Genomic DNA, 25,192 nt, shown 5'->3' on the forward strand with positions numbered 1-25,192 from the left:
TTGGAGTAGCCCCATCACATGGAGTATATGAGGCCGCAGGCCGTATCTCCATGTCCTGCTTTATTACAGATAATGGGGTTACAGTTGAGAGCATTCCCCACTCCTTCAGCCTCCATTTTCCCCAGGTACTCCTTATCAAGCCTCTGGAAGCCCTCCTTGACGCTGGGCGGCAGAGAGTTGAGCAGCCCCTCCTCTACCAGCAGTCCACTGGGCATCAGGCTGTGGCACTCCTCCAGCTCCGCGGGAAGGCTCTCCAGCTGGTTCCCCCTCAGGTCCAACACCACCAGGTTGGTCAGCTCACTCACCTGCACGGTTGAGGTCAATTCCATTTCACTTCAGTAGCCTTATCCCAGAATTGTTCGTGTTATCGTGTCAACTCCTTTGCACTGGAATGAGTGACAAGGTGTTGATATGATAGCACAAACAGACTGGCACTAAGGCTATTCAATTCAGGAACGATATGATATGATATATGATACGATACGATATTCTTTATTGTCCATGTACAGTACCAGTCATGTTGTAAATGGCTATTGTAGCTGGAAACTGCTGATTTTTAATGGAATATCTACATAGGCGTACAGAGGCCCATTATCAGCAACCATCAGTCCTGTGTTCCAATGGCACGTTGTGTTTGCTAATCCAAGTTTATCATTTTAAAAGGCTAATTGTTCATTAGAAAATCCTTTTGCAATTATGTTAGCACGGCTGAAAACTGTTGTGCTGATTAAAGAAGCAATAAAACTGGCCTTCTTGAGACTAGTTGAGTATCTGGAGCATCAGCAATTGTGGGTTCGATTACAGGCTCAAAATGGCCAGAAACAAATAACTTTATTCTGAAACTCGTCAGTATATTCTTGTTCTGAGAAATGAAGGCTATTCTATGCAAGAAATTGCCAAGAAACTGAACACCAGTCTCAACGTCAAAAGTGAAGAGGCGACTCCAGGATGCTGACCTTCTAGGCAGAGTTGCAAAGAAAAAGCCATATCTCAGACTGGCCAATAAAAATAAAAGATTAAGATGGGCAGTCTGAGATATGGCTTTTTCTTTGCAACTCTGCCTAGAAGGTCAGCATCCTGGAGTCGCCTCTTCACTGTTGACGTTGAGACTGGTGTTTTGCGGGTACTATTTAATGAAGCTGCCAGTTGAGGACCTGTGAGGCGTCTGTTTCTCCAACTGTTTCTCAAACTACACTAATGTATTTGTCCTCTTGCTCAGTTGTGCACCGGGGCCTCCCACTCCTCTTTCTATTCTGGTTAGCGCCAGTTTGCGCTGTTCTGTGAAGGGAGTAGTACACAGAGTTGTACGAGATCTTCAGTTTCTTGGCAATTTCTCACATGGAATAGCCTTCATTTCTCAGAACAAGAATAGACTAACGAGTTTCAGAAGAAAGTTATTTGTGTCTGGCCATTTTGAGCCTGTAATCGAACCCACAATTGCTGATGCTCCAGATACTCAACTAGTCTCAAGAAGGCCAGTTTAATGCTTCTTTAATCAGCACAACAGTTTTCAGCTGTGCTAACATAATTGCAAAAGGGTTTTCTAATGAACAATTAGCCTTTTAAAATGATAAACTTGGATTAGCAAACACAACGTGCCATTGGAACACAAGACTGATGGTTGCTGATAATGGGCCTCTGTATGCCTACATAGATATTCCATTAAAAATCAGCCGTTTCCAGCTACAATAGCCATTTTCAACATTAACAATGTCTACACTGTATTTCTGATCAATTTGATGTTACTTTTCTTTTGAAAACAAGGACATTTCTAAGTGACCCCAAACTTTTGAACGGCAGTGTATATTTTAGATTTGAGATTCTTCAAATAGCCACCCTTTGCCTTGATGACAACTTTGCACACGCTTGGCATTCTCTCAACCAGCTTCACCTGGAATGCTTTTCCAACAGTCTTGAAGGAGTTCCCACATATGCTGAGAACTTGTTGGCTGCTTTTCCTTCACTCTGCGGTCCGACTCATCCCAAACCGTCTCAATTTGGTTGAGGTCGGGGGATTGTGGAGGCCAGGTCATCTGATGCAGCACTCCATCACTCTCCTTCTTGGTAAAATAGCCCTTACACAGCCTGGAGGTGTGTTGGGTCATTGTCCTGTTGAAAAACAAATGATAGTCCCACTAAGCCCAAACCAGATGGGATGGCGTATCGCTGCAGAATGCTGTGGTAGCCATGCTGGTTAAGTGTGCCTTGAATTCTAAATAAATCACAGACAGTGTCACCAGCACAGCACCCCCACACCATAACACCTCCTCCTCCATGCTTTACGGTGGGAAATACACGTGGAGATCATCCGTTCACTCACCGCGTCTCACAAAGACATGGCGGTTGGAAACAAAAATCTCAAATTTGGACTCCAGACCAAAGGACAAATTTCCACCAGTCTAATGTCCATTGTTCGTGTTTCTTGGCCCAAGCAAGTCTCTTCTTATTATTGGTGTCCTTTAGTAGTGGTTTCTTTGTAGCAATTTGACCATGAAGGCCCTGATCACAGTCTCCTCTGAACAGTTGATGTTGAGATGTAAAATCTGAGGCTGGTAACGCTAATGAACTTATCCTCTGCAGCAGAGGTAACTCTGGGTCTTCCATTCCTGTGGCGGTCCTCATGAGAGACAGTTTCATCATAGTGCTTGATGGTTTTTGCGACTGCACATGAAGAAACTTTCAAAGTTCTTGAAATGTTCCCTATTGACTGACCTTCATGTCTTAAAGTAATGATGGACTGTCGTTTCTCTTTGCTTATTTGAGCTGTTCTTGCCATATTATGGACTTGGTATTTTACCAAATAGGGCTATCTTCTGTATACCCCCCCTACCTTTTCACAACACAACTGATTGGCTCAAACGCATTAACAAATTAACTTTTAAGAAGGCACACCTGTTAATTGAAATGCATTCCAGGTGACTACCTCATGAAGCTCGATGAGAGAATGCCAAGAGTGTGCAAAGCTGTTATCAAGGCAAAGGGTGGCTATTTGAAGAATCTCAAATATAAAATATTTTGATTTGTTTAACACTTTTTTGGTTACTACATGATTCCATATGTGTTATTTCATAGTTTTGATGTCTTCACTATTATTCTACAATGTAGAAAATAGTAAAAAATAAAGAAAAACCCTGGAATGAGGAGGTGTGTCCAAACTTTTGACTGGTACTGTACATGGAAATTCATTTTGTGAAATCAGCATACAAATACACAAAAACAATACACTGTAATACACGCAATACGGAAAACACTGGAATTATAATCATTAATGCATACATCATTATTCACAGTGCCAGCAGCCCACTGTCCAACCATGTATTGGGCCTACATCATTCCTATAGAAAACCATTTGTTTGAATTTCAGTTGACTTCCTGAATTGAAATGGAAATTGACCCCCTGCTCACTAACCTGGTGGGGGACCACTGACAGGTTGTTGTGGCCTAGCAGCAGGGACTGCAGGGTCTTACACTGGAACAGGCCTTCTGGGAGATGGTCAATCTAAGGTCAAAGAGAGAAAAACAAATAGATTCTGATTATAAAAGTTGCAATTCAGCCTGTCGTTCTGATGGCTCTCTCTCTTAATAAAAAAAAAGGTAACTTATATAATACTACATTCTCTCAATACAATGATTTAACGCTCAGTTTTTACACTTGCTTTATAAATCCTTTAGGATTGTGGGTTAAGTTAACACAATAAAATAGCCTACACAATTACAATGATGTCCACATGTCTGTATAAAAAGAAAGTTCCCAAAAACGTGATTTAATGAATGAACACATTATTAAATGAGTAATCATAAAATCAGATATAATATACGTACATTATTGCTGGACACATTGAGGAGCTGCAGTCTCTTCAGGTCCTGTATTTCAGTGGGAATGGCAGACAGCTTGTTGTGACTGAGGTCTAGCATATAGAGTCTGCTGCACAGAAACAGCTGCGCGGGCACGCGGCTGATGAGGTTATGACCAAGGTGGAGTTGCTCCAGGTTCCCCAGCACTCCGACGTGGACTGGGATGTAAGCGATACTGTTGTACTTCAGCTTCAGGGTAGAGAGCTTGGGAAGGTGCTGGAAACTGATGATCTCCTCAATGGTTTTGAGGTTGTTCCCTTTGAGGTCTATTTCTTGCAGGTTCTTCAGGCTGAAGATATGACTTGGTATCCGCTGGAGATCACAGTTCAGTAGCTCCAAGCAGGTGAGCTGTGACATCGTCTTCAGACTCTGCAGGACTGAGAGTTGGGTGCCTTCATTGTCGACGAAAAGCTTCTGTATCGAGGGTATTGAGTTGGTAATCACTTTCGGCATCGCGGTGATGCTGCACTTGATGAATAACACCTTCAGATTCTTGAGCTTGGGTAGGCCGTTGACGAACGTCGTGTTGTCCTGATTGAACATATTCCCATACAGATAGAGCTCAGTCAGGTTCCGCAAACTGAAAACCCACCAGGGAGTCTGTTCCACCTCTGTGAACTTCATCCTCAGGATCCTCAGGTTCTCAGAGAGAAACCCCAGAGCCATGAGGTCTACAGTGGCAGGAGAATGATCCAGCCAGATCTCTCGCAGGTTCCCAAGCTGCGTAAGCTTCTGCGTGAGCCTAGCGTCCGGGATCATCTGCAGCTTGAGCACCTCCAGCTCCCTGATATCGAACACAGCCTCTGGGATGCCGCTGAGGAGCATGAGATGGAGCTCTATCTGGTCCTGAGCGTTACGCACCACCTTCTGGGTCAGCTTCTCCAAAGGCCACATGTAGTTCAGGTTGAGCTGCCTCAGTTTCTTCTCACTGACCTCCGAGAGGAAGACTGCAAAGCGTTTAGAGAACAGAGGGTTATACTGGTCCAGGAGGTGGAGGATGAAGGCAAAGTCATTCTTGACATCGGGGATGTCGCTGAAGCTGCTCTCCTCCCTCACCGGGTCAAAGGAGTACTCCCTGAGAGAGTTTCTCATCATCCACCAGAAGCTGTAGAAGCAGGTCAAGCTGTACATGACCATCAGTACCGTGTAAACCAAAGAGAGGAGCCAGAAAAAGGTGGCCAACGAGTGAACGCAGCGAAAGGGCTGAAACGGCATCAGCGCTTGGGAATCCACCACACAGTCAACGTCAAACAGGATGTGTGAGGCTGCATAAGGGATATAGGCCAAGGTGAACAGCAGAAACACAATCTTGGTGACTATCTGCCTCATATACAAGTGATAAATGATGTCTTTGTCCTCCACGTGTACTTTCAGTTTCTTCACCTTCTCAAAGATAGCTTTGGCCTGCTCACCTTCCTTTTTGTCTAGAACACTAAGAAACTCTGTCCCCATCAGCCTCCTGCTGCTATAGTCTGATGTTGAAGATGCCCGAGGATCGGGACTACACACGCTCATTGAGGGCTGGGCCCCACCCTGCTCTGCCACCGTCTCTGACAAGGCCCGGGTGGTCCAGGGAGAGTCGCAGCATTTGTGTAGAATGGAGACAAAGTGCATGAGTCTGGAGCTGGTCCTAGGGTACTTGAACCACAAGTTGCTTATAATCACAAGAGCCAGAGTCTCTAACATCACAACGTAGGGGAAGAACTTGGCGAACCAGTGGAGTTGTTGTTCGTAGCACACGGCGTCAACGTAAGCATACTGCTGAAGGTCCAGCTTGTAAAGACTCTTGGGTAGGAGAGGGAAGCTGGCTTCAGTAGTGGCATTCCCTGATGTAGTGCCTCTACGGTTAAAACCCCCACAGAAGTCATCTGATGTCATCTGACAGGGGACGCAGACGATCTTGCGGAGGGTGACCTGCAGGCAAAGGGAATTTAAACAGAAGGAAGCATCAGAAACTTCATAACCTGGAACTAAAGCCGTATACACTGGGAGCCAGATGGAATTACATTGAAAGTAATAAAGAGCTTGGGTGAAGAAAATTGCATTAAAACACAAATGAAACATTTTCTGGTAAAATTCCTTGCCTGCAGGGTTCCTCCGAGGGTTCCGATTGAGAACATCATGATGGAGAGATAGTGGCTGAAGACATCCCACCAGGGCTGGAGAACACGGTACAGGGACTGGCCCTGGGCAAAGTCCTTCAGCTCACCTTCGGAGAGCATCTCAGCTGCCTACATGGAAATAGATACAGTTGAGGTCGGACGTTTACATACACCTTAGCCAAATACATTTAAACTCAGTTTTTCACAATTCCTGACATTTTAATCCTAGTAAAAATTCCCTGTTTTAGGTCAGTTAGGATCACCACTTTATTTTAAGAATGTGAAATGTCAGAATAATAGTAGAGAGAATGATTTATTTAAGCTTTTATTTCTTTCATCACATTCCCGGTGGGTCAGAAGTTTACATACACTCAATTAGTATTTGGTAGCATTGCCTTTAAGTTGTTTAACTTGGGTCAAACGTTTTGGGTAGCCTTCCTCAAGCTTCCCACAATAAGTTGGGTGGATTTTGGCCCATTCCTCCTGACAGAGCTGGTGTAACTGAGTCAGGTTTGTAGGCCTCCTTGATCGCACACGCTTTTTCAGTTCTGCCCACACATTTTCTATAGGATTGAGGTCAGGGCTTTGTGATGGCCACTCCAATACCTTGACTTTGTTGTCCTTTAGCCATTTTGCCACAACTTTGGAAGTATGCTTGGGGTCATTGTCCATTTGGAAGACCCATTTGCGACCAAGCTTTAACTTCCTGACTGATGTCTTGAGATGTTGCTTCAATATATCCACATAATTTTCCTTCCTCATGATGCCATCTATTTTTTTACGTGCACCAGTCTCTCCTGCAGCAAAGCACCCCCACAGCATGATGCTGCCACCCCCGTGCTTCACGGTTGGGATGGTGTTCTTCGGCTTGCAAGCACCCCCTTTTTCCTCCAAACATAACGATGGTCATTATGGCCAAACAGTTCTATTTTTGTTTCATCAGACCAGAGGACATTTCTCCAAAAAGTACGATCTTTGTCCCCATGTGCAGTTGCAAACCGTAGTCTGGCTTTTTATGTAGTCCTCTGTAGCTCAGCTGGTAGAGCATGGCGCTTGTAACGCCAAGGTAGTGGGTTCGATCCCCGGGACCACCCATACACAAAAATGTATGCACGCATGACTAAGTCGCTTTGGATAAAAGCGTCTGCTAAATGGCATATTATTATTATTTATGGCGGTTTTGGAGCAGTGGCTTCCTCCTTGCTGAGCGGCCTTTCAGGTACCCGTTTCCTCCAGCATCTTCACAAGGTCCTTTGCTGTTGTTCTGGGATTGATTTGCACTTTTCGCACCAAAGTAAGTTCATCTCTAGGAGACAGAACGCGTCTCCTTCCTGAGCGGTATGACGGCTGCGCGGTCCCATGGTGTTTATACTTGCGTACTATTGTTTGTACAAATGAACGTGGTACCTTCAGGCATTTGGAAATTGCTCCCAAGGATGAACCAGACTTGTGGAGATTTTCCCATGATGTCAAGCAAAGAGGCACTGAGTTTGAAGGTAGGCCTTGAAATACATCCACAGGTACACCTCCAATTGACTCATGATGTCAATTAGCCTGTCAGAAGCTTCTAAAGCCATGACATAATTTTCTGGAATTTTCCAAGCTGTTTAAAGGCACAGTCAACTTAGTGTATGCAAACTTCTGACCCACTGGAATTGTGATTAAGTGAAATAATCTGTCTGTAAACAATTGTTGGAAAAATTACTTGTGTCATGCACAATGTAGATGTCCTAACCGACTTGCCAAAACTATAGTTTGTTAACAAGAAATTTGTGGAGTGGTTGAAAAACAAGTTTTAATGACTCCAACCTAAGTTTATGTAAACTTCTGACTCCAACTGTATATACATAAAGAGGATGGAATAATAACAGTATATTAAAAGCAAAAACTATGTTTTAAGTGAGAAGTTAGGCTGGTCTAAAGCCAAAAAATTAAGGAAATTCACATAAACATCAGAAGGCCTAACGTCCCCTATGCTCTACCAGGATTTCGTGCAAATAAAACTAATATGAGTCAAATGGTTACAACAACAATGAGTTTGAAAACCAGTTTTGAGTTTAAACTCTGAGGACAGCAAGCAAGTGCAGGGCAGGCTGCCTGTAAAATTAGACTACTTGTTTGATATTCATGAGTGGTGAGAGGCGATGTACTGTACTTTTATGTCTTTACTAATCAATCATTGTATTATTAGCATTTTACCAGTAATGTTGTATTATCAAAATATGTTTAGAAGCTAGTTACAGTAGCTGCCTTAATAAGGCCCTTATCTAACGTTCCATGACAGCTAGCTAACCTTAGCTAGTTAGCTTAAGTGTAGCTAGCTAAGGATGTTACGTAAATAATACCGTAGACTAGCTAAATAGTAACCAACAAAACATTGATAAAAAAAACCTTAGCTACTTCTTTTGGTATTTTGTTTGAAGAACAATACAAACTTCGTGTGAATCTGACGGCACACTGTTACGTTAGTTAGCTAGCTACGCTAGCCTGTGTTGGCTTTGTTGTTTCATGTTCAAGAGAAAAAAAAATCGGTGTCTGACTGCTGTTTTTTCATGATTATGATCGGAGTATTTTTTGTAATCATCTGTGATGGGGGGGGGTGCATTTTCGGATGCCAGCGCACATCTTTCAATCAATTTCTACGTGGTCTAACTCAATTGGCTAGTTTGCCTGTCAGGAAAGAGAAGGGCGGGCTGTACGTTGATCCTGCTGCTTTGATTGGATAGAGCGAAGCTGTATTTCTCCGTCCACTCGCTTCGCTTCTAAATTTCGCCCGATCACTTCTCCTCGAATGTTTCGGTCTGGTCGTTTAGGTTGCTGCTGCCTCCTCCTGTTAGCCTGCTACTATGGCGAGGACGTTTGATACCATAGCAAGCTATCAATGTGCATAATAATATCTAACAAGCGGGGAGAGAGTAGGGAAAAAAAGATTAACTGCCGATGCGCATTCTTGACTAAGTGACAATAAACTGCCCGCTGCAAATTGAGATCTGCAGATTATTTGGTCTATAAACTTGTAGGGAGTATTTTGACAACATCTATTTAGGCATATTAAAACACTTCCGTTTTCCCCCGCTCACGAGTATCATCAGATCCGACTATAAACGGTCAATTACGAATAAGAGTATGGCCAGGTTGGCACACCCCTAGTCTTTACAAAGGCCAGCCACCTCGACCTAGATGACAACCTGGACACAGGGGTAGACGTAATATAGTAAACGTAAATCCGACACACTCTGATGTTACGTTTCGTATGGTATGTATCAATTTGAGTATGTCCATCATCCATTTTTTATGATATGTTACGAATTGCAATTCGTACAATGGTACGGATTTGCAAAACATATGCTATTGTTACGAATTCCAATTTGTTGTGGCTAACGTTAGCTAGGTGGCTAATTCAAAACATTTGCTGGGGTAGGGTTAAGTTTAAGGTTAGGAGTTAGGTTAAAGACTTAGGGGAAGGGCAAAAGACAATTTATGCTTGATCGGGAAATGTGGTCGGAGGCTTCATATGGAGGGCGTGACTCAATTGCAGAGCCTCTGGAGGTATGCAGAGGCCTCTCAAATGTTTTAACAATGGGGCTCCATATAGCTCCACATGATTGGTTGACAGTAGGTGAGGGCTGTACGTCCTGTATAAACACAAACTCACTTCCTTGACAACTTCCTTCACAATAGCTCTGCTCTGCTAAGAGCAAGAAGTATGAAAGCCCTGATGTCTGTGGAGGCTGCGTCGCAGTAAATGCTATACGGCCACTTCAGATGTCGGATTGACCATGCAGAGCCTTTAAGTATTGGGAAAAATGTATATTAGTGTGTGCAATGTCTGACCTTTGCAGGATTAAAGGAGGCAGCATGGTCAAACCGATGTCTGCATTGGCCCTGCAGCATTTACAGTGATACTTCTTGCGCTTCGCGGAGCAACACAGAGCTGTTGTGAAGGTAGTTGTCAAGGAAGTGAGTTTGTGTTTATACAGGACCTCCGGCCCCCACCTACCGTCAACCAATCATGTCAATGCGGAGCTATACGGTGCCCTCCACATTGTTAAAAAAATTTGAGAGGTGCATGTCGGTGGAGCTTAATTTGGCCTCTGCATGCCTCCGGAGGCTCCGCAATTGCATCACACCCTCCGACCACATTTTCGGCTCAATTATAAATTGGCTTTTAGGTCTATTTGTTAGGTTTAGGAGTTTGATTTGTTATTATTAGCTTGTAACTAACACACATTGTTAATGCAAGCTTTTGCATTGCTATTATTAGCCTATGCATTGCTACATGTGTATTTATTGAGTGTTGCCATTGACTGTTATATTAGTAGTGTTTATCACTGATGCAAGGATTTATATAGCATTCCATGCACATAGATCCTATTAAATTCGATTATATGTGTAATTCTATGGTTGCATCACTAGCTCTAGCACATGCCAGTAGCCATGCCTTTAAATAGATAACACAGATATTTGAGGAATATAATTAGATGCCTAATTAATTACAATAGGGGTTCCCAAAATGGTTTGCATTGTAGACCCTTTTTTTATTTCTTTATAGCAAATTCATCAGGGATCCCCTCATAATATCAGAACACAACTCCTTTTAGAGTGTGAAAACAATACTGTACAAACAGTTTTACTATAACTTCTACAGTGCATGGCCAGACTAGTCAGACCGTGGGCCCTGGAAAATGACATTTTATAGGCTCCACTCTTGGCATATCAGAGAGAAAAATTTACCGATTTAAAGATAATTTCCTGCAAATCTACATATTTTGCCATGGGGCAAAGAGAAGGTTTTGCTGTTTTAAAGCTAATTTCTTGCAATTCTACACATTTTGCAATGGGTCAGAATGTGCCATTTGCAATTTTAAAGCTTAGATTACAGTGCATGTATGTTCAAAATAACATTTGGGGGGATTGATGGATTACTGTGGATACCAATATCCCAGAGAGCCTCCCAGGCCCATGTTGTGCATCTAAAGGTTAAGAACATAATGTAATATTGTTCATCCACAATTAATTCTATTGCACACTCTAAACTTTTTCCACGGATCCCTTGTCCAAAATTCGTTTAGTCTGTTGTTGCTAGCAATATTTAAAATGATAAAAAAAAAAAAAAAAAAAAAATACATAATAATCGTCCGCGGACCCGACTTTGGGAACCCCTGTACAGTAGTAGTTACATTTCTTTAGCCCCACCCCTTTATACCTAACCAGTGGCGGGACAGTATTGGCCTGAAACACAATTTGCTGCATGTACCTTTAATATGGCTGGAGCTGGAGAGAAGTAGCCACGCTAATTTTCCCTTGGAATCCACCTTTTCCTCTCATGAAATATCGTAGGCCTATTCTTCAATTGTAAGTATGCTTGCAATTTCCTAAAGTCACTTTGAAGTACATGTGCCATTCTATTTTGCTTTGCATGCTTTTGTCCAGAAATAATTTCAATGATGTACAGTGAAGTTTCATGACAAAAATCATACACTGCTATTTGCTGCGGATATTTTAATACATTGGCGTCCTAATAAATATGGGTTTCTTATTAATGTCGTAAGTTTCTTAATTGAATACTTTGCGATTCAAAACTATTACGTTTTATAAATTTATCAACGTTTTACCTTTAAACATGTATATCAGACTCTGAATCACGAAAGTGTCAATCATTAATGTGTTCAGTTGTATAACTACGAGCCATTCTATTCACTGATTCGATTGGTCAGAGTTGGGGGTGGGGATATTTTGACGTGTAGAATCTTGCGAAGCAAAACATGAAGTAGTTTTACTAAACGTGCATCTCCTCTGTCTATTTGCAAGTACCGGTAAGTGAATTTGAATTTTCAGGTGCATATTTTATGATCCTTACAATCCGGAATCCTTGGGACGTCCCTACCCCATTTGAATTTGACATTTAAAATGGGAAGGGGTTAATTAAGGTTAGGGTTTAGGGAAGGGACGTCCCAAGACCCCGGATAGCACTGTCCCATGTTTTATCTGCATTGCAAATAGTTTTGAGTCACTGGTACCAAACGGTGTCTATTTGCTTATTTTAATGAATCCGAAATAAAAGTATACTGTGTTGTTATTATAATTTGACCAGTTTCTTTGTAAATAGGCTACCAGAGGGGTATACTAAGAAGCAAGCTATATATCTACTCTACTAACCCTTCCTCAGTTCCATTATATTACACATAAGTCATTGGACGAAGCTCAGTGAGACGAAGTCGTCTTCTGTACAGGGGAGTTTTGTTAAGAGCCCAACAGCTTGGTCTAAACATTAACACGCATTGCTTGCGATACGGTGTTGGAAGTATAAGGACCTTAGCTATCTTTCATTTAATTGATACACACCTTTATAGGGTTCCCACACGCAATATCTCCACGTTACAGCGCGTGTTTACGGTAAACAGACGGAAGACAGTCAACTACCTATGCTAACTATCTATTTGCTTCTCCTAACACCTGTGTGTAAACGGAAGATGGACACCACAAATGTATTGTAACTGAAAAATACTTTGGGGGCTGCAACTGTGTTAAAACCGGTTAAAACAGTAAGTGTATATTTTGAGATTGAAATTATTTTTGATGTGATATGAAAGTAGAGGGCTTTATGTTTCTAGAACCCTACTACCACAATTGAGAACATTAACGTTTAGATGGAGTATTTGGCTGTTTTGGCTACCAGAGCCAATTCGCCTCTAAACAGAACATGTAAGGTGCACCACGGTTGCCATGACATCAAATATATATATTTCACTGTGACATGCTGCTGCTAACTATCAGGCAGTGAGACAGGCTGTTGCTGAGTGAGCGGTGGGGAGGGCCGGAGGGGTGTGTGTTGAGAGGGCACTGCAGCATGCAGCTTAGTTCACTATTGGCTGAGTCACATGAGTGAGAGAAGACAGAGCAGCACATGCGCACCTCGTGACAACCTTCTACCAGTTGTAGGTAGGCTATTTATGAGCAAGTGGACATTTTAAATGGACGTTATGGAACTCTCTTGCTTGCTTCTGTTATGGGGAAAAGTCCTCAATGAAACTGACATTTAAATGTGGAGAATGATATATTTGCATCTGTTGGCCATCAAGTAGCCTATTAATTTACGCTGAACAAAAATATAAAGGCAACATGTAAAGTGGTGGTCTCATGTTTCATGAGCTGAAATAAAAGATCCAAAAATTTTCCATATGCACGAAAAGCTTATTTCTCTCAAATTTGATGCACAAATTTGTTTACATCCCTGTTAGTGAGCATTTCTCCTTTGCCAAGATAATCCATCCACTTGACAGGTGTGGCATATCAAGAAGCTGATTAAACAGGATTGTCATTAGACAGGTGCCTCTTGTGCTGGGGACAATAAAAGGTGACTCTAAAATCTGCAGTTTTGTCACACAACACAATGCCACAGATGTCTCCAAGTTTTGAGGGAGTGCGCAATTGGCATGCTGACTGCAGGAATGACCATCAGAGCTGTTGCCAGATAATTGAATGTTAATTTCTCTACCAAAAGCCACCTTCAATGTCGTTTTAGAGAATTTGGCAGTACGTCCAACCGGCCTCACAACTGCAGACCACGTGTATGGCGTTATGTGGGCGAGCGGTTTGCTGATGTCAACGTTGTGAACAGAGTGCCCCATGAAGTCGGTGGGGTTATGGTATGGAAAGGCATATGCTACGGACAACGAACACAATTGCATTTTATCGATGGCAATTTGTATGCAATTTGTATGCCCATTTTTTAAAGGTATCTGTGACCAACAGATGTATATCTGAATTCCCAGTCATGTGAAATCCATAGATTAGGGCCTAATGAATTTATTTCAATTGACTGATTTCCTTATAAGAACTGTAACTCAGGAAAGTATTTGAAATTGTTGCATGTTGCGTTTATATTTTTGCTCAGTATATATGCCATTGTAGACTACTGTAGGCTACCATTTGATACAATAAATATGTTGAAATGACTATATCACTGGAGTCATTGCAAATCAATTTGTGGCACTTGTGTAGCCTACTTGGAGCTGGCAAACGGATTTAATAATTAACTTCAGTGTGTTGTTGTAGGATTGTGTTATTATGCAATTATTAATGGCCATGTTTAGTTAATTAAATTGGAAATTATCAAAGCTGTATCGCAATTGCCGAGCAGTTGTTAGATTGACGGTAACAGTCAGATTAGGTTACAGATAAAAAAATATATAAAAAATGAACACTGGCTGTTGTTGACAAGCATATTCAGTTCATAACATACAGTTGAAGTAGGAAGTTTACATACACCTTAGCCAAATACATTTAAACTCAGTTTTTCACAATTCGTGACATTTAATCCTAGTAAAAGTTTCCTGTCTTAGGTCAGTTAGGATCACCACTTTATTTTAAGAATGTGAAATGTCAGAATAATAGTAGAGAGAATGATTTATTTCAGCTTTTATTTCTTTCATCACATTCCCAGTGGGTCAGAAGTTTACATACACTCAAACGTTTCGGGTAGCCTTCCACAAGCTTCCCACAATAAGTTGGGTGAATTTTGGCCCATTCCTCCTGACAGAGCTGGTGTAACTGAGTCAGGTTTGTAGGCCTCCTTGATCGCACACGCCTTTTCAGTTCTGCCCACACATTTTCTATAGGATTGAGGTCAGGGCTTTGTGATGGCCACTCCAATACCTTGACTTTGTTGTCCTTAAGCCATTTTGGCACAACTTTGGAAGTATGCTTGGGGTCATTGTCCATTTGGAAGACCCATTTGCGACCAAGCTTTAACTTCCTGACTGATGTCTTGAGATGTTGCTTCAATATATCCACATAATTTTCCTTCCTCATGATGCCATCTATTTTGTGAAGTGCACCAGTCCCTCCTGCAAAAAAGCACCCCCACAGCATGATGCTGCCACCCCTGTGCTTCACGGTTGGGATGGTGTTCTTCGGCTTGCAAGCACCTCCTTTTTCCTCCAAACATAACGATGGTCGTTATGGCCAAACAGTTCTATTTTTGTTTCATCAGACCAGAGGACATTTCTCCAAAAAGTACGATCTTTGTCCCCATGTGCAGTTGCAAACCGTAGTCTGGCTTTTTTATGGCGATTTTGGAGCAGTGGCTTCTTCCTTGCTGAGCGGCCTTTCAGGTTATGTCGATATAGGACTCGTTTTACTGTGGATATAGATACTTTGTACCCGTTTCCTCCAGCATCTTCACAAGGTCCTTTGCTGTTGTTCTGGGATTGATTTGCACTTTTCGCACCAAAGTACGTTCATCTCTAGGAGACAGAACACGTCTCCTTCCTGAGCGGTATGACGGCTGCGTGGTCTTGGCTGATTTCTTTTGATTTTCCCATGATTTCAAGCAAAGAGGCACTGAGTTTGAAGGAAGGCCTTGAAATACATCCACAGGTACACCTCCAATTGACTCAAATTATGTCAATTAGCCTATCAGAAGCTTCTAAAGCCATGACATCTTTTTCTGGAATTTTCCAAGCTGTTTAAAGGCACAGTCAACTTAGTGTATGTAAACTTCTGACCCACTAGAATTGTGATACAGTGAATTATAAGTGAAATAATCTGTCTGTAACAATTATTGGAAAAATTACTGTTGTGTCATGCACAATGTAGATGTCCGAATCGACTTGCCAAAACTATAGTTTGTTAACAAGAAATTTGTGGAGTGGTTGAAAAACGGGTTTTAATGACTCCAACCTAAGTGTATGTAAACTTCCGACTTCAACTGTATTATTAATATTTAATTCAGTGATTAAAATTTAAAAAAAAGTTTTTTTTAATTAATATTTTTTAAAATTCGGATTTTTCAGGGGGTGCTTCAGCACCCCTACTTCCTGTAGCTATGCCTACAGCCAGCCCGACTGGTTGTAGCTATGGTAACAGCCAGCCCGACTGGTTGTAGCTATGGTAACAGCCAGCCCGACTGGTTGTAGCTACGTGGTTATTAATGCTGTGCAATCAATCAGTATTAGTGATTGTCATGTGTTGTGGCAGAAATATAGCTGTCATATAGGAAGAAAAAAATAAGAATTCTGCTGTACCTTTGGGATCATCAGTTTTGTATTGCAGTGTTGATCTGTCAATTGAAAAATGCTATTCATCTGCACTGTTTTGCAGATATGAACATTACACATCGAACCTTCAGCTCTGCATGCCGCTTGATTAACATCAACTGTATCAGAAACCTCTCCTACTCACAGGTGAGTGTTATGAAATGTTTATACGTTGTTATAGCCTAATATAATGTTGAATGTAGATGTTCTTGCTTAATGCTGGCATCTCAATTTCTTCGTCTCAGCGCGTTATGGCATCATCAAGGCATACGAACTCCAAAAGGATTGAGGGACTGGACAAGAATGTTTGGTAAGTTCGTTGACAGGTTACCACGACCTGTACGTTGGTCCCACTTCCGAAACCAGGGCAGCACCTGGCGGGAATGAGTCTCAAACTCTGCTAACCACTGCTTTGCGGTGTGCAAGTAAGTCGGTTCATTGGACGGTGTATACCATGTTTATCCCGTACGTACGTACGAATAATAAAAACTTGAAAGAAACTTGAAACTCCAATAATGTCCCTCTTGGGGGAGATCGTAACGTGCTTACAAACATTCCTTCATTTCATGAATGAAAGGCGCAGTAACTAACGGTCTGTGTTGGTGTCAGGGTGGCGTTCACCTCGGTGGCAGCAGACCCCACCATAGTGAACCTGGGTCAGGGCTACCCCGACATCCCTCCCCCCGCCTACGTCAAGGAGGGCCTAGCCAACGCTGCTGCAGTGGACAAGCTCAACCAGTACACAAGAGGCTTTGTAAGTCTAATAACAGAGTATCTATCTATTGAAATGTAATATTGTAGGCCTACATTAAGTGCACCAACATATAGTCATTGGCAGTGGCAGACATATTGAGTGTTTAATGATGTAGCCAGCCAGCCAGCCAGCCAGCCTGCAACTGTATAGATTCATGTGTGTGTAAGTTATAGATCATTCTGAGCTAAACTGGCAATAATATAATAATAATATATAATATGCCATCTAGCAGACGCTTTTATGCTCTACCAGCTGAGCTACAGAGGACCACTGGTAAACTGTAGTCGTGTAATGTATAACAGGGTCGTGGTCACTTCACAGAACAGTACAGTACACAGCAAGCTCTGTTAAACAAACATTGGAATTAGATTTATACACGGATGCAGGCAGAGTACATGATCCTGAATTGCTTCTCTGACACTAGCACTTTGTTTGATCTCTTACAGGGCCACCCGTCTCTGGTGAAGGCTCTTTCTCAGGTGTATGGGAAAGTGTATGGACACCAGATTGATCCTTTCAAGGAGATACTGGTCACAGTAGGGGGCTATGGATCCTTGTTCAGTACCATGCAGGCACTGGTGGAGGTGGGAGATGAGGTGAGGGGTTATTCTTTGTTTAAACCTACCGACTCATATTTAGCCTGGTACCAGAACGGTTTGTGTTGTATTGCCAACTCCTATGGTCGTAACAAACAGATTTGGGACCAGGCTAGGACATGTAACCCTTTTTGGACCGTTTTAACATTTTCATAATGTTTCATAAAAGTTACCCTTGTAGTTCCATTCTCTCTCCTCTCTCCTCTCTAGGTTATAATTATCGAACCCTTCTTTGATTGCTATGTACCCATGGTTCGAATGGCAGGGGCCACACCGGTCTTGATACCATTACGACTTGTAAGTCTACCACTAGTCAACATATTATAGACAAGAGGTTTTGAGTCATTGTTGGAAACATACATATTCCAGAATGACCGCAGTCTTTGATTTCTCTCTCTCTTGTCTTCCTCACTGACATCTCAGAGGTCTAATAAGACGACCACTAGTATCTCCAGCGCTGACTGGGTCCTGGATCCAGAGGAGCTAGCCAGTAAATTCACCTCGAAGACCAAGGCCATCATTATCAACACTCCCAACAACCCCATCGGGAAGGTAAGTCCTCTGCGGCAGTGCTCATGACGTAGGCCTCGTACAATTACTGTCTAGCCATTATGTCAGAGAAACATTTTTCCAGTGTGTTCCACTGTCTGAACTATGCCATCTTGGCGAGGTCTCCCTTGTGAAAGAGGTCTTCTGGCCTAAACGCTTCACCCTGGTTAAATAAAGATAATTAAAAACATCAATACCCTGTCCCTATCACAGTGCCTTGTGAGCTTCTGTTTCTAATCAATTTCTTGTCTCATATTCCAGATATTCACCAAGGATGAGCTTCAGACTATCGCTGACCTCTGCATCAAACACGACACTCTGTGCATCAGTGATGAGGTGTATGAATGGCTCATCTACAAGGGACACCAACACATCAAAATAGGTACAGTATTTACATTGTTTTGAGGCTGTGAACATAATACCTCACATCATATAAGGAAAACAACTGCGGTTTGTGTTAAGTTCAATGTAGTTTAGTTGAATAGTTGCTTTTGTCTACCTTGGGTACAGTATACTCACCCCTCTTCTTCGTTTTGCTAGCTACTCTTCCTGGCATGTGGGACAGAACGATCACCATCAGCAGTGCAGGGAAGACCTTTAGTGTGACAGGCTGGAAGGTAAGGGCTGGGATTCCTTTTACCATGGGAAACCTCTGTAATGATGACTTCTAGAGTAGTGATTCCTTTTACCATGGGAAACCTCTGTAATGATGACTTCTACAGAGTAGGGATTCCTTTTACCATGGGAAACCTCTGTAATGATGACTTCTAGAGTAGGGATTCCTTTTACCATGGGAAACCTCTGTAATGATGACTTCTAGAGTAGGGATTCCTTTTACCATGGGAAACCTCTGTAATGATGACTTCTACAGAGTAGTGATTCCTTTTACCATGGGAAACCTCTGTAATGATGACTTCTAGAGAGTAGTGATTCCTTTTACCACGGGAAACCTCTGTCATGACTTCTAGAGAGTAGTGATTCCTTTTACCATGGGAAACCTCTGTAATGATGACTTCTAGAGAGTAGTGATTCCTTTTACCATGGGAAACCTCTGTAATGATGACTTCTAGAGAGTAGTGATTCCTTTTACCACGGGAAACCTCTGTCTTGACTTCTAGAGTAGTAGACGACAACGTAGACTTACCCCATGCTTATTAAGTGTGTGTCCGATCGTGTGTGTGTGTGTCAGATCGTGTGTCTTTGTGTTTGATCAGGTGAAGTTGAGTTTATTGAAATGGTTGTGTATATTCTGACCAGTAGTCTTTGTTGTGCAGCTTGGCTGGTCCATAGGACCAGAACACCTGATAAGGCACCTTCAGACTGTTATGCAGAACACCTTGTACACCTGTCCAACACCGCTGCAGGTAAGGCCTGCTCATCAATGAAGCAACATTTTATTTACATTGAAGTGTTAAGAAATCAAATCAGTGGGAAATCAATTACGGTTGTCAAAAACCAAAGCCTCATCAAAACAGAACGCATTTTGCCTTGTTGTGAGAGAATGGAAATCTATGTCTGCATCCAAAATGGTACCCTATTCCCTATATAGTGCACTACTTTTGACCAGGGCCCATAGTGCTTTGAATAATGTATGTACACTACTGGTCAAAAGTTTTAGAACACCTATTCATTCCAGGGTTTTTCTTTATTTGTACTATTTTCTACATTGTAGAATAATAGTGAAGACATCAAAACTATGAAATAACACATATGGAATCCTGTAGTAACCAAAAAAGTGTTAAACAAATCAAAATATATTTTATATTTGAGATTCTTCAAATAGCCACCCTTTGCCTTGATGATAGTTTTGTGCACACTCTTGGCATTCTCTCAACCAGCTTCATGAGGTTGTCACCTGGAATGCATTTGAATTAACCGGTGTGCCTTCTTAAACCTTTGAGCCAATCAGTTGTGTTATGACAAGGTAGGGGGGTATACAGAAGATAGCCCTATTTGGTAAAAGACCAAGTCCATATTATGGAAAAAAAACTGCTCAAATGAGCAAAGAGTAACGACAGTCCATCATTACTTTAAGACATTAAGGTCAGTCAATCCGGAAAATGTCAAGAACTTTGAAAGTTTCTTCAAGTGCAGTTGCAAAAACCATCAAGCGCCATGATGAAACTGGCTCTCATGAGGACCGCCACAGGAACGGAAGACCCAGAGTTACCTCTGCTGGAGAGGATAAGTTCATTAGAGTTACCAGCCTCAGAAATTGCAGTCCAAATAAAAGCTTCACAGAGTTCAAGTAACAGACACATCTCAACATCAACTGTTCAGAGGAGACTGTGTGAATCAGGCCTTCATGGTCGAATTGCTGCAAAGAAACCACTACTAAAGGACACCAATAAGAAGATGAGACTTGCTTGGGCCAAGAAACACGAGCAATGGACATTAGACCGGTGGAAATCTGTCCTTTGGTCTGGAGTCCTAATTTGAGATCGATGGTTCCAACCGCCGTGTCTTTGTGAGATGCGGTGTGGTTGAACGGATGATCTCTGCATGTGTATTTCCCACCGTAAAACATGGAGGAGGAGGTGTTATGGTGTGGGGGTGCTTTACTGGTGACTGTCTGTGATTTATTTAGAATTCAAGACACACTTAACCAGCGTGGCTCCCACAGCATTCTGCAGCGATACGCCATCCCATCTGGTTTAGGCTTAGTGGGACTATCATTTTGTTTTTCAACAGGACAATGACCCAACACACCTCCAGTCTGTGTAAGGGTATTTTACCAAGAAGGAGAGTGATGGAGTGCTGCATCAGATGACCTGGCCTCCACAATTCCCCGACCTCAACCAAATTGAGATGGTTTGGGATGAGTCGGACCGCAGAGTGAAGGAAAAGCAGCCAACAAGTGTTCAGCATATGGGAATTCTTCAAGACTGTTGGAAAAACATTCCAGGTGTAGCTGGTTGAGAGAATGCCAAGAGTGTGCAAAACTGTCATCAAGGCAAAGGGTGGCTATTTGAAGAATCTCAAAAATAAAATATATTTTGATTTGTTTAACACTTTTTTGGTTACTACATGATTCCATATGTGTTATTTCATAGTTTTGATGTCTTCACTATTATTCTACAACCATAGAAAATAGTAAAAATAAAGAAAAACCCTTGGAATGAGTAGGTGTTCTAAAACTTTAGACCGGTAGTGTATATTAAGAGATTATTTTCGAGCTATGATCTGTTTCTGCAGGAGGCTGTGGCCCAGGGCCTGCTGAGGGACTATGAGCTGATGGGTCGGCCTGAGTGTTACTTCACCTCTCTGGCTGTGGAGCTGGAGGGGAAGAGGGACCGCATGGCTGCCTTCCTACAGGACGTTGGCATGTCTCCTATAATACCCGAGGGAGGGTACTTCATGTGCGTGGACGTCACACCCCTTAGTAAGATACACTTTTTATGAAAATAGAAAAGGTTTACTTGGTTGTGTAGATGTGATAACAGTGTGGTAAAGATGACATAAGATCTTCCCATTTGCTGTAATGTCCAAGGAAATTAGAAAATAAAGCTAAGCTGGGCCAGGCTACCAAGCAGACTTGGGATGATCAGAAGTAGAGAGGTCCTTTCTCTGCCTTATGTAACAGTAGGTACGAAGAGGATGGACCAAAACAGAACCAGTTCCTACCTGCAGACTGTTTGGCGTAACAACAACAACAACAAGGACCCTTCATTATGAACTGGCTGTAGTATTTGACAATACTGTATTTTTCATGGTTGTAGATCAGGACTTGTCTCATATGGGAGACGATGAGCCGTACGACTACAAGTTTGTCAAGTGGATGATTAAGGAGAAGGTAAGAAAAACCAACACCATGATGCCTCATCTCGACTGCGTCCCAAATGGAACCCTATTCCCTTTATAGTGCACTACTTTTGGCCAGTCGAAAGTAGTGCACTAGGTAGGGAATAGGGTGCCGTTTGGAACGCACACCTGGTAACAGCAGTTTTAGGGAACATTTTAACATGAAATATCACTTATCACACGGTGAATTGCAGAGTAATTGCTGTACGTTAACGTCGTAGGAGTTTAAAAAAAAAAAAGGCATGTTGAATGTAGAACTAGTTCACATAAGGAGAATTACTAATCAACAAGTTGAACTCTCCAGAGTGTGTTGACGTGTTTTGGTTATTGTCGTGTTTGTTGTAGAAACTGGCAGCCATTCCGGTCACTGCGTTCTGTGGTGATGCTTCCAAGAAGCAGTTTGAGAAATACATCCGCCTATGCTTCATCAAGGTAAACATGGGTTTTCTCATTCAGGAAAACGGTATGATATAATGACGTGAATATTGGGGAACGCATCTCATTACCTGTCTGTGTGTTTCTGTAGCAAGACAGCACTCTGGATGCAGCGGAGGCTATCCTCAAGAACTGGAACAAGTAAAAGACAGTCCTGTTGGATGTAAGGGTTTGTCTCAAGACCCTCTCTTTTTTTACTGTGACACGCCTATAAAACTGGGTACGTTACTTTGTAGGACTGCTATGGGACAGTTTGTAGGACTGCTATGGAACAGTTTGTAGGACTGCTATGGAACAGTTTGTAGGACTGCTATGGAACAGTTTGTAGGACTGCTATGGAACAGTTTGTAGGACTGCTATGGAACAGTTTGTAGGACTGCTATGGAACAGTTTGTAGGACTGCTATGGAACAGTTTGTAGGACTGCTATGGAACAGTTTGTAGGACTGCTATGGAACAGTTTGTAGGACTGCTATGGAACAGTTTGTAGGACTGCTATGGGACAGTTTGTAGGACTGCTATGGAACAGTTTGTAGGACTGCTATGGAACAGTTTGTAGGACTGCTATGGAACAGTTTGTAGGACTGCTATGGAACAGTTTGTAGGACTGCTATGGAACAGTTTGTAGGACTGCTATGGAACAGTTTGTAGGACTGCTATGGAACAGTTTGTAGGACTGCTATGGAACAGTTTGTAGGACTGCTATGGAACAGTTTGTAGGACTGCTATGGAACAGTTTGTAGGACTGCTATGGAACAGTTTGTAGGACTGCTATGGAACAGTTTGTAGGACTGCTATGGGACAGTTTGACCCGTTGTTGATATTTTTTGACCTCTTTGTTATGTTATTCATTTATTGTATTGCCTTTTATTTGAGTTTTATCTCATTTGATTGGATTAGATGTTATATGACACACACAGAATGGATTAACTTCCAGGTTTGAACTTCCTCCTTGTGACATAACTTGCTGAGTAGCACTCGTTATCCTGTCAACATTGTTTTCCTGTACCCTCCATATGATGAGGGAACGGTTTGTTTCCTGTACCCTCCATATGATGAGGGAACGGTTTGTTTCCTGTACCCTCCATATGACGAGGGAACGGTTTGTTTCCTGTACCCTCCATATGATGAGGGAACGGTTTGTTTCCTGTACCCTCCATATGATGAGGGAACGGTTTGTTTCCTGTACCCTCCATATGATGAGGGAACGGTTTGTTTCCTGTACCCTCCATATGACGAGGGAACGGTTTGTTTCCTGTACCCTCCATATGATGAGGGAACGGTTTGTTTCCTGTACCCTCCATATGATGAGGGAACGGTTTGTTTCCTGTACCCTCCATATGATGAGGGAACGGTTTGTTTTCCTGTACCCTCCATATGACGAGGGAACGGTTTGTTTCCTGTACCCTCCATATGATGAGGGAACGGTTTGTTTCCTGTACCCTCCATATGATGAGGGAACAGTTTGTTTCCTGTGCCGTCCTCCTGGTTTTATTTCATCTGTGAATAAAAGGCTACAAAAGAGTTTGCTGATATTTACTTTAGGAATTAGCAGTCAGTTCTACTCCACATACTGAGCTTTGGAAACTGGCTCAACTAATGGTTTGTTTGTAAAACTGAAACGGAATACGGTTCTGTGTATGAAATAGACTGTTAGTAAAATAACTTGTCATATGGATTTGACTTTTTTGTCACATGAATGTTTTGGTAAAACATTGATAGAGGAGGCTGGTGGGACGAGTTATAGATGCATGATGTGATAGGACACACCTACTTTAGAAGTATTACATACAAAATGGAAATAAGCAGGGAGTATCTACGCCTACGTTGTGTGAACTATGCACTGGCAATCATAGCTTTCAGTAGAACCTTGTCTGCCTGATGACGTCCGACCAGGGGGCACATACAGTATCCTCCCACACCTTTTATAACGGAGGCCATATAATGTTCATACTTCACAGCTAGCTTGGTTTTATAAAACCTGTTCACAGCTGGGCCTCTCTCCTTAGCTAGATGTAGGTGTTTCTGTCTGTTTAAACTAGTAAGGTGCATTGGGTAATACCTTGCAGTTCTGTGCGTATGTGGGTGTTTCTGCCACTAGGGGTCAATATATACCTTTAGAAAAACCTTGGACTAATTGTAGCGGGCCCAAATTGCATCATGCTACCGTTTATCATGATTTTTCAGTCATGCAAATATTTACAATACTATTCCTAGTTACAGTGGAACCCAAGCTAAGTTTTGCCATCTTCATATACTCTACTGAAAAATGTATGCAGTCTGATTAGGTAAAATAAGGCATAATGTGAATTATTCAAGTTTGGAATGCATAATAAAAAATGTAAAAGGTCAGTATAACATGTCAGTATAGAAATCCAGCTTGATGTGAAGCAACACTTTCTGAATTCAAATGCATATAAGGGCCTTCAACAACACAATAAGTGATGCTTCATATCAAGCAGGATTTCTATTAAAGGACCGCCAGCCAGACTCTTTCCTAAAGGACCGCCAGCCAGACTCTTTCCTAAAGGACCGCCAGCCAGACTCTTTCCTAAAGGACCGCCAGCCAGACTCTTTCCTAAAGGACCGCCAGCCAGACTCTTTCCTTCATTATCCACCATTACTGGTTAATTTGAACCAATTTTTTTTTAAATCTGTTGATCTGTGTGGACAAGTTTCCGCCGCTGTTTCTCGTCTCTTCCTGCCCCCCCCAGACAGAGGAGGCTTCTCTGGAATGATCCCAAAAGGACCAGCTACAGGACAGAGAGACAGAGACACCCACTGGCTTATTTCATCACTTCCTGTTCCTTTTGGAGCAAGAAAGACATTTCACTGTACTTGTGCATGTGACATTAAAACTTGAAATTGAAACTCTTCCGGTCTACAAATCTGTCCTGCATCCCCAGTTTGGCCTATATGAACATTTCCTTCCTGTCGGTCGATGAGGGACTTGAAGACAAGAACCCACCCAGTCATCACTTTGGCTAAGGACATCCTGTTTGGCCTTGTGATAGATAATACTATAGGTCGACTACCATTTGTTGTATTCTGCTCATAATGT

At 42.2% G+C, this 25,192-nt stretch overlaps 2 protein-coding genes across 4 annotated transcripts; one reads left to right on the plus strand and one right to left on the minus strand.

The window, feature by feature from the left end:
• Window positions 1-14: 14 nt before the first annotated feature.
• Window positions 15-6,077, minus strand: LOC311131104 (volume-regulated anion channel subunit LRRC8A-like; the record flags this gene model as incomplete). The annotated part of the gene is made up of 4 exons (XM_084163917.1): window positions 15-305; window positions 3,410-3,499; window positions 3,823-5,769; window positions 5,940-6,077. 4 exons carry the CDS (start codon window positions 6,075-6,077, stop codon window positions 15-17), a joined length of 2,466 nt encoding a protein of 821 aa, XP_084020043.1.
• Window positions 6,078-11,225: 5,148 nt separating this feature from the next.
• LOC311131477 (kynurenine--oxoglutarate transaminase 3-like) lies at window positions 11,226-23,655 on the plus strand. 3 transcript variants are annotated; one of them, XM_084164496.1, is made up of 14 exons: window positions 11,226-11,312; window positions 16,062-16,144; window positions 16,243-16,307; window positions 16,607-16,751; window positions 17,198-17,347; window positions 17,558-17,644; window positions 17,771-17,899; window positions 18,158-18,278; window positions 18,437-18,513; window positions 19,171-19,260; window positions 21,092-21,278; window positions 21,616-21,689; window positions 22,043-22,129; window positions 22,224-23,655. In XM_084164496.1, exons 2-14 carry the CDS (start codon window positions 16,064-16,066, stop codon window positions 22,275-22,277), a joined length of 1,347 nt encoding a protein of 448 aa, XP_084020622.1. In that variant the 5' UTR covers window positions 11,226-11,312; window positions 16,062-16,063; the 3' UTR covers window positions 22,278-23,655. The 3 variants fall into 3 exon arrangements, with proteins under 3 accessions (XP_084020622.1, XP_084020623.1, XP_084020624.1); XM_084164497.1 differs by lacking the exon at window positions 11,226-11,312 and adding an exon at window positions 11,687-11,773; XM_084164498.1 differs by lacking the exon at window positions 11,226-11,312 and adding an exon at window positions 13,519-13,606.
• Window positions 23,656-25,192: the final 1,537 nt, after the last annotated feature.

Source organism: Coregonus lavaretus, assembly GCF_964263955.1.
Source record: "Coregonus lavaretus genome assembly, chromosome: 6".
NCBI classification, from domain to species: domain Eukaryota; kingdom Metazoa; phylum Chordata; class Actinopteri; order Salmoniformes; family Salmonidae; genus Coregonus; species Coregonus lavaretus.

Excerpts from the sequence above, each read along its gene's own strand:
- LOC311131477 (XM_084164496.1), top strand. The coding sequence starts at position 16,064 with ATGAACATTACACATCGAACCTTCAGCTCTGCATGCCGCTTGATTAAC. Across the intron at positions 17,900-18,157 it reads CCAACAACCCCATCGGGAAG|ATATTCACCAAGGATGAGCT; the intron begins GTAAGTCCTCTG and ends CTCATATTCCAG. Across the intron at positions 18,514-19,170 it reads TTAGTGTGACAGGCTGGAAG|CTTGGCTGGTCCATAGGACC; the intron begins GTAAGGGCTGGG and ends TTTGTTGTGCAG.